The sequence below is a fragment of the Watersipora subatra genome, chromosome 10 (assembly GCF_963576615.1).
Source record: "Watersipora subatra chromosome 10, tzWatSuba1.1, whole genome shotgun sequence".
NCBI lineage: Eukaryota > Metazoa > Bryozoa > Gymnolaemata > Cheilostomatida > Watersiporidae > Watersipora > Watersipora subatra.
The window spans coordinates 23,832,155-23,842,045 of NC_088717.1; the positions used below are offsets into that span (position 1 = coordinate 23,832,155).

The 9,891-nt window shown below is 35.6% G+C and overlaps 1 protein-coding gene across 1 annotated transcript in view; it reads left to right on the forward strand.

The window, feature by feature from the left end:
* Positions 1–8,671, forward strand: part of LOC137406393 (PHD finger protein 21A-like) — a 30,600-nt gene extending 21,929 nt beyond the window's left edge. The window contains exons 10-12 of the mRNA XM_068092968.1: positions 875–1,100; positions 2,463–2,547; positions 8,137–8,671. Coding sequence (XP_067949069.1) covers positions 875–1,100; positions 2,463–2,547; positions 8,137–8,316 — 491 coding nt within the window. The 3' untranslated portion in view covers positions 8,317–8,671. The remainder of the gene's footprint in view (positions 1–874; positions 1,101–2,462; positions 2,548–8,136) is intronic.
* Positions 8,672–9,891: the final 1,220 nt, after the last annotated feature.

The following is a 9,891-nucleotide window of genomic DNA, read 5'->3' on the forward strand; positions in this document are numbered from 1 at the left end:
ATGAAACATTGCTTTCTAATAGCTCATGGCACGCGGCTTGGTAGACTTTCACTCTAACACCTGCACCAATCGACCGCCTCTGGGTATTTTTCAATAACCCGCTGCTACTTATTGTCTACGCTTTATCGATACACTTGACAATCTCTCACGGCACATTAGACATTGAGAGTGTGACTATATATAAAAGCGATACCCCTGTATGTAGTTTTCTCTCCCAAATGCAGCAAGAGATGAAAATATATTTTTAAGGATTATTATTATTATCCGAGGAACCACACTTTTCCATTGAATTTGATTTCTATTGGGAGATTTTCAGCTTCCACTGGATATCTTCTTGTCCTTGAGGTTGCATTGTGTAGTGCGTAGTGTCTTGAACCTTAGTCTCAGCCTGCCAATACCACGAACTTTCTCTGAGTTGTGAATAAAGATTGTAATGAGATTATCATTATTCGAATCGAATTCCTGAACCTGCACTGATTTGATGCTTTACATTCTATTGAATTTTTTTGCGCTAAGAGTTTTTTTGAAAAATAAATTCTTGGGGGGCAACTATAGTTCATGAAATAGGGTTATATAATATGAGTGTCTACGCCGCAGTTAAAATGCCAATAGTTAATAATTATTATTCATTTAGTGAGTGTGATATTTGAATGTTTTGTACAAGCAGATTTTTAGGTGGTAATGCAGCTACTGTTCTCTTGTTTTTCACTTGGCCATGCCAATTGCTCAAACATGTTTGACTGTGGCAATTCTACTCATGCGCGTAGTTATATAGCCGACATACTTGTCAAATGTAAACCTGAACTCCATTGGTAGAATGCCAATAGAGTTCAGGCTATTGAATATTGGTAATATTGTAACTTTGTGGTTCTAGAGACTAATTCGCAGACACCATCACTCAATGCTAGTCTGTCAGACGATGATGGCAGTCTGCATGAGGACTTCTGCGCCATCTGCTCTAGGAGTGGCCAACTGCTCTTGTGTGACACGTGCACACAGGTTTATCACCTCGGCTGCATTGGCCTTGAAAGTGTTCCCAAGGGCAAGTGGAGCTGTCCAAAGTGCATTGGACCATTGGATTGCAAGCCATCCAAAAACAAGTAAGGGAGGGGTTAGCAAAGGAATATCTTTATTAGCAATTTAGAAATCTCTCTAGGAAAAATTTAGCAAATAATTTTTTTTTTTGAGAATTTTTGAAAATACGCATCAGACTCTCTCCGATCATTTTTAAATGCAAATTGATGCTGTTGAATTTTTTTGAACACAAGCAATATATTTCTTCACTAAAAACTTCGGATCTTGTCGCGTAAAGATAATATAACAAGTGGTGGGTTTTGATGAAAGCTTTGTCCTATGAATGTATGCTTATAGTATTTCTTCAAGTTTGCATTTCGTACTCTGCGCTCACATATCGCGTAGTTTCATTGTTTCCATACGAAGAGGAGATACGCTACAGATGTAGGATTTGTTTGGTTAGAAACTGGTGTTAATCGTGTCATCACGTTTAAGTTTCTTTTTTCAAATAGTTAAATTTTCAAATTGATATGGTATTTCATAAATTTATATAGAGTGAATTGTGATCATTTTATCCACATGAAGATGGCTATCTATGTATGTATATATGTTGCCCTTTATCCGAGTGAAAGAATACTAGTTTCAATATTCAATATTCAGTATTCAATAAAGTTAAACTGGAAAAAGGCGTGTTCTCGGCATATTTAGTTGGTTTCAACTTTAGGGTGTGTGTGGACTGACATAATTGATAGTCCAGTAATTAAGCATAGTTTAGATTTGAAGTTTTCTCCTCTTCGGGTGAAGTTTTGACTAAGGTGTGATAATGTATTGGTAGAGTCAATTAGTACTTACAATTTTATCGAGATCTGTCAACATTTGTGTAACAATAACTATGTTTGTAGTGTGTGTTTGTAGCCTAATTATAAAGACATAGATCGAATTAATTTTAGTAGCTCTAACGTTTCCTTACTCGCAGCTCGGTTACCTCTCTGGTTTATTTTTGTCTGGTGAACACTTCTTGTTGCATCTTTTTACGATCTTCCCAACTTCAATATATTTCATCTCCGTGTCTGCTTTAGCTAGAATTTCACTTTCAGATTAAGTTCTATCTAACTTTTAATATGACAAGTAGTTATTTGTCTGATTGGCTGATATAGAGCTAGAGCATAACTCTTTACCTTATCAAAGCCATTTGATGTCATGGTGCGTGGTCCTCTCTACATTTTTGGTAGATGATAAGAAAAAGAAGGTTTTTCCGCCATAACGCTGCAAACGATAAAGCCCTGAAACCGATCTGCAGCTTTGTTTTGCTTTTAGCATTGCGCGTTTAAATTAACAATGCTTCCCTTTCTTTAGCAGCCCACCACTGAGGTATTGAAGGTCGCATGAGATCGCTGCCGTTTTACCAGGTAGATGGTTATACGCTCAATATTCCCTTTACTTTTTAGATCAGGTATGTCGGCCATCAGCGCTGTTCACCAATTTGTGCAGACGAAAGCTGTAAAAGACGAGGAGAGATCAAAACTTTTGCAGGTCAGTAAATTGCTTACCCAACTGGCTTCTCATTCCATCTATTCACGTTTGTTTAATACACTAAGTCATTGAGAAACAAGTGTGTAGGAATGTAAGAGGAAGTAACCCTTGTCAGGGTGCCTTTCTCCTTATGTAATTCCTTATGTAATCTGTAAATAGTAAATTCAGATTGATGAAGACGAGCCTGGTTGACCTTCACGGCTTATTCTGGTCTTCAATGTAAGGCTTCTTTTGTACAAAAATTTTCAACTGGCAGTTTCTCAAATTTTATGTTTTCGCGTGCCTTAGCAAAGGTTACCATAATAATTGCTCTGAAGCTATAGTTAGCGTATTGCTAGATAAGTAATGATTACTAGAAATTCCACTGTCATACAGCCCACGACCAAAGAGATGGCCAGAGATATTGGCAAAAAAGAAAGGGTACTGATGGTTGAGAAATGCAATATTAGCAATCAAATGACTCTGCAGTGCAATAGGATAACTGCAATGGTAGCTGTAACGTACTGGGTGTGGGTGTTATTATATACAACAATAAGCAATAATGAATGGAAAAGATGTTTATATTTTCCCCCTGCAATAGGAGAAATGCAATATTGGCCAATATTAGAAGTAAAATGCACTGATATTCTTAGAATACTCAATTTTATTAATATAGTAATAATAGAAAACCAATACACAATTTTGTTTACATTTCAAAACATCATAGGTAGCAATATCGGGAAGTTGTGGTATTTATATAAGTTTTTAGAAAATTTATTTAAAAAGTGTTTGGTCATGACAAACAACAACAATGAAAGAAAAATATTACACGTTTATATCTCTCCCTTGCAATAGGAGAAATGCAATGTTGGCCAATATTATAAGTAAAATGCACTGATATTATTAAAATAACCAATATTGTTAATATAGTAATACAGCAATAATAGAAAACCTATGAGCGTTCACGCGTCTGGAAGATTTCTGCAAACTGCAGCAAAATAAAAGCTGTTATAAAAGTGTTATAAAGCTGTAGGCCTAATTTACTGTAATGTATGTAATTCAACAACAATAAAGAAATATGTTTATTATAACTCTGAAATGCAAAATTAGAAGTAAAATGGCAAGCTACTGTGTATTATACACAGTTTGAAAGTTGGTTGCGTTGAATGTAGAATGGTTTTGATAAGCGAGCTTTAACAGAAAGCGAGTAGGAGCATTCACGCGTATAAAACTGTAGCAAAAAAAAACGTTCTCGTCATGAAGGGGCGTTGTAGTTCGGCCCTAGCTTGTACATAAGTTGTAAAGAATTTCAACTAACGTTTTAAATAATGAAACCTTCGGTGATTGGACAAAAAACACAGGCTGATAAACTGTGTACCACAATTTCGTACCTGTAAATCGGTCTATGCCTCAAACGGTCTACGTTTATTACAGAAACCTTCGAATAAATTCGATTACAGTAATACTTCAACTTACGAGTGCTCCAACGTACGAGAAACTTGAGATACGAGCCAGTTTTCAAGCACGTTTTAGCACTAACATACGAGCCATGTTTGAGATACGAGCACTTGAGTCAGTTGCCAAGTATGCCGGAGGTGTTTTATGAGAACAGCATCACTCTGTATTTTTCAACTGCTCAGGTTATACTGTTGTACCGTGTTTTTTGTGCACGATTTTCTGTGCAGAATCATGTGAATTAAAAGTACTGTGCGTAGACTGAAAGTTTGCCAGTAAAATGAAAGATAATACAAAGAAAAAGCAAGTGATACCAGTCGATATTAAACGGAAAAATATTGAAAAATATGCGAAATGTGTATGCGTGATTCAGCTAGCTCGGCAATATGACAGAAATACATTCATAATTATCAAACAGAAGGATTATATTCAGGGCATTTAGTTCGCAAAAAGGGCTAACCATAGTTTCTAAACGGTGCAGCGATCTTCACGACCGCTGATGGCATTGGACAAACAATTGGCCGGTGACAGCGTAACTGAAACGATGCTATGTGAAAAGGCCGGCGCTATCTATCCAAACTGTTTAATAGACATTCGGACAAGTTGGCTAGTGGTCGTGCGTTAACCATTTGTGACGACACCTGTGTTCGGCCTAATCGCAACATGTTGAAAGGGCGACAAAGGCAAACGTCCTTGGATAGGTTTATCTTAAAACGGCCGGCTAGTCGTGAAAGCGAAAAAAAGGAAAAATTTCTCGCTAACCAGCGAGAAATTTCAAACTATGAACGCCGAAGAAATTTTAATTACGTTTAGTTGAAAATGAAAGTTTGCTTTTAGGTTTGCTTCTAAGTTTGTCTTTTAACACTTTGATAAAATTCAAATTTATCAAGGTCAACTGTTCTAACGAAGGATAACTTATATCTCCCTCCCTGGCAAATGCGAGTGTTAACTGCTATTGTATGTATTTAATTTTACATTTTAATTAATCACATTTCCTTGCATTAATTTTTATTTGTTGCTTTTTAAAAGCATGTAGTACGTAAGGACAATAACCAACATGTTCTTTCTGTTACAATATCTTGTTTTGAGTGTTTTATTTGCTTTTTTTAGAGTATGGAAACCAATCATTATATATTTAATTGTTCTATATATAAATGAATTGCACCAACATGCGAGTAAATTGACATACGAGCTCAGTCTCAGAACGCATTAAGCTCATAAGTTGAAGTATGACTGTACAAGTAAAAAATGCCATAGACTGATGAAATGAGCACGGTTTTCTCGTGAAATGCGCACTGCTAAATAGTTCTACTATCTGTCGCACGGCTTTATTGGCGTTTCAATTTTCGGTCTTAACTTTTATTAAACCGAGCTTTTCAAGCGTTTTGTAGCATTTTTCGTCCAAATTAATCTGTCTATTTGGGTATAATCCGATCAGATGGGTAAGTTTAAAGATAATACCGATGGTTTACAAAGACTTGGTAACATATTCAAATAGGTTTAAATGTGTTTTGTATCGTTATTATACTTTAACGACTTTACAAAACGATGCTTAAATTTGTTGATGAAATTTCTAGCCAAGGGTTCGTCTCATTGTTGATGAATAATTTTCGTAAGTTGTGTGCACATGCATTTATCATAAAAACTCCCACACTTCGCTCCGCTCGTTTGCTCGTGGGATAATTTTTATGTAAATAGGTTTCAAGTTATGCATAATTATTTAAAAGTTTTGAAAAATCATGGAAATTGTAAATTATGCTAAACAAGCAACAAACAGAACAATAGTTTCATATCTTGAGGGTAGCATCACGAGAACATTTGCTTTAGGCTTTGTAAATGTCGTTGATTGCTCATTGTGAACCTGTAAATGCAGGTTAGAACTCAGAAATGCAATGTCCTATATGGCATTCATATAGCTAGCAATTATTCATATAGCTAGCAATTGTTCATATAGCTAGCAGTTATTCATATAGCTAGCAGTTATTCATATAGCTAGCAATTGTTCATATAGCTAGCAGTTATTCATATAGCTAGCAGTTATTCATATAGCTAGCAATTATTCATATAGCTAGCAATTGTTCATATAGCTAGTAGTTATTCATATAGCTAGCAATTATTCATATAGCTAGCAATTATCATGATATTCAATGCAGTGAAGAGCAATTCAGACTGGGCTAACAGATTCGCTTTGAGTTGTCCTGTCTGTACTTTTTCTATAACAGAATATTGCTAAGGCTAGGATTCTATGACAAGTTATGTACTTTCCTATTATTATGGTCAAATGAGACAACTCCAAGGTTAGACATGGTTTGCAGTAGAAAGCATTGCATGTAAATGACAGAGTTAAGTTAATACATGAGAAGTTTTCTTCTCATGTTGTAAGTTATTAGTGTTTTTGAGGAGTTATAAATGGCACAACGCTGACAGCTAGTTTATCTACTACTGATAGGATGATTCTGAACTGTTTTGCGGTAGAGCCACTGAATGTTACCTGGTAGTTACTCTACTGTTTTGTCTCAAGTAACAGTTTTATAAATATTTAGCAAGGGTTGAATTTTGATCGACAAAAGAGTTTCGATCATAAATACACCTATCCAGTTTGTTTTAAAGTAACACTTCAAACCATGACCAACATTCTAGTCAAAATTATCTGCCATGATTTATCTGAAAAAGGAATAGCTGCATTCTTCCTTTGGCATGTCGGCATCGCTATGAATTAATATACAAAAGTAGAGAGGTACTAATTTCTTGATGAAGGCTCTCCTTGTCTGTTGGCCGGGTATTACGCCTCGTCTCGCACTTTCTCCTGCTATGCTTCCCCGTGTCTGTCTTGTGGAATTTATTAGCACTCATCTTTTGCGAAATGGACCATTAATGAAGGTCGGCCGTATTCATTTTATATCCATTGTGCAGCTTAATTAGTGTAAGTGTATACTTCCTATCATACGCATGCATCGCTTAAGGGCAGCAAATACCCTTTACTTATTACCCATTGCTCTCGGTGGCAGCGACTGGCTATAACAAATATATACATACACTTGAAGATGCTAAGGCTGATCATTTTATTCTGTCTGGTTGGCCCTGTTAGTACAAACTAGCTTATGAAATACGTTAACATGTAGGTGTATAACACATTGTTGCTGAGTCCCATGTCTTGTTCAATCGTTTAAGGTCGAATTTTCCTCGCATTAAATACATTTAATTGCGAAAGCGATTGTTGATCGCATGTATTTCTAAATAAGCTTGGTATTCCATATCGCTGCTACAACTTTGTGGGTCGGATATCTTAAAGTGGAAACCTTAACGCCGTGGTTTTTGTTCTTATTGGATGTAGTGAACCCCACCGGGTTTATATGCACTTTCAAGCAGCACTTTATGAAACAATGAAATATGATTTGTTTCACATTTCACATGTTTTTCTGGTACATCAAATAAACTGCATTAACATCATTGTGTTCAAAGTACAAAATCAATACAAAGCATGAACTCACAGTAAATTACATACCTTTCATGAAGACATGACCTTGAAAATCAATGTGACTTCTGCGGTTTCCTTGGAGAGGCCTGCACCGAACCTCTGAGATGGACTCGCCATACCCCTGGTGTTTGATCGAACTCAGGTTAAAATTCACTACTTTAGGGGAATATAGGTGTACAGGGAATCATTACAAGCTTGCATTCCTTTAATATTTTGTTATACGGCGTAACTCGCAGGTAATTCAACCACTGAATAAACTGTTGTTGTCAACAATCAACATTCTTACAATCTATACACATTATTATAGCCTGTGTACCCGGGATTTCCTTTCAATGCATTCCTTCGTCGTTTTTAAGCACAATCGCTCTTTTTAGGTACAAGTGAGTTCAAAATATGCAAGTTCATAGCATAGCTTTGATATGTATGCATGCTAGTTAAAAAGTGTTGATTTAGATTTGCTCAAAACAATTAATTTCTCTGCTTGGATTTTACGATTTATTGATTGAATCTAAATAGCATACTGTTAAGGTGCCAAAGTTTTAAATGGAATAGCTGAACTTTCACAGGTCAAAAAAGAAGCTGTGAACCTGCACTCCGGGCACATGCGTGCATGTGCATTGAGATAATAAAGATCTCAGACTGTTGATAGTCCTAGCATTTATGTCCATTTCCTGTAGAGGAACACAGAGTTGATGACAGAGACAAAATCTCTAAAGGAGATGCTCCAGAACATGGATAAAGTTATCGAGGACCATATAAAAGTACGGGAAGAACTTAAACACGAAAATCAAAACATTCGTAACATATTCCAGAAAACAGTCAATGTTGTTAAGATGATCAAGCGCTTATCCAGATAAACTCCCACTGCTCAATATTAATTGAAAATATTATTGTTTGTATATATTTACATGTATACGTTCACCACAGATGACAGATGAACTGATGCGCAGCATGTATTGAATAGAAAGCATTTACACAGATGAATTATAATTGATGTACTAATGCCTTTTTGGCACTTACTATCATGTTTTGTGGTAAGATGTCATTGTAAAGGTTAAATTCGTTTACTTCCTTGCTTGCCGGTGTCTGATTATTAGCAAGTAAATGACTGAACTACTCTTTTTAGGCAGACTGCTTATTCCTCAAATATCTTTTGTGTTAGGTTCATTTGTGATTCTCGAACCATCTTTTCTTTATAAATACACGCTCATTATTTTTAAAGTTTGTATTGCAAACCTAAGCTTCTTCTTGCAAGTTTTTTTACGGAGAGGCTGTGAAAAGACAACTGCGCGGGGTAACTTTTGTCATTTTTAGCCTTTGTGAAGCTCATATCATTTTCATCCCTGGCACTACAAGCAATTCTGAATGTTAACATTGCTTATCAGTACTTCCAAGTCAGTTCGTTTCTAAAGCTTGCATGGTTGTAATCAGCCATAGGAGATGTCATATCTGTACATATAAAATTTAGGCAGCAATTATGGTTTTAGCAGTTGTTTTAAGTTGTTCTCAACATGCACACATAAACTGCGAGTTGAGACTTACAAATGTATTGAAAAGTATACTCATAAATTGTTACTGAAAACATGCAGCGATTTACATAAATACAAGCATGTCGAAAAATTATAAAAAAAATTGTATGTATCCATATATGACCTATTTGATGATATAATTTTACTATAATGCTCCAAGCTTATACTTGAAAGTATAGCTTGAACGAATGGTTCGCTGGCGATTAGCTATGGTATGACTTGTAATTTACTTTTCACTTACAAGATTTTATTAGCAGGTGACTTAAGCCTGTGAAATCACTCTCAAAATCGCTCAGCAGCTAGTTGAAGGGTCAATCGACTTTGGTAAGCTGTACTATTATACCTTCTTTCCAATCACTATTATTATCCCTATTATTTGCTTTATTAATACAAACCTAATGATAGTCAGTGTTAAAAACCAAATGAGCCCACCTGCCAAGTTATCTCTCTTACTATTTGCATGGTTTCAGTCAGACTATTCTAAAAAATTCACTTCTACTGATGTGATCTCATTAAAGCTAACGAGCCTCTGTGTTTTTAAGCTACGGATATTGGTTTGTTGTAGCGTCCTTCGATGCATAAAACTGGATGAAAATGAAGGTGTGATGGTTTAATGCATTAAAACAAGTTCTTCAAAGGATCTGTTCACAGATGGAATCAGTAATCTTCCAAGATACCAGGTTCTGTAAGCCACATCGAGTTTGTAGTCGTTCATGATTTTTACAATATTTACTTGAATGTAGTTTGAATTTAAACACAAATAGTAGATTGCTGCTAAACTTTCAGTTTTGAAAAGTATGAAAAAATTGTTGACATTGTAAGTCAATACTGAAAAGCTGCCAGAGTAGATTAATCTTATTTTAAAATGCTGTCGGCAGCTTTTTAGTTCATGGATTTGCTTTG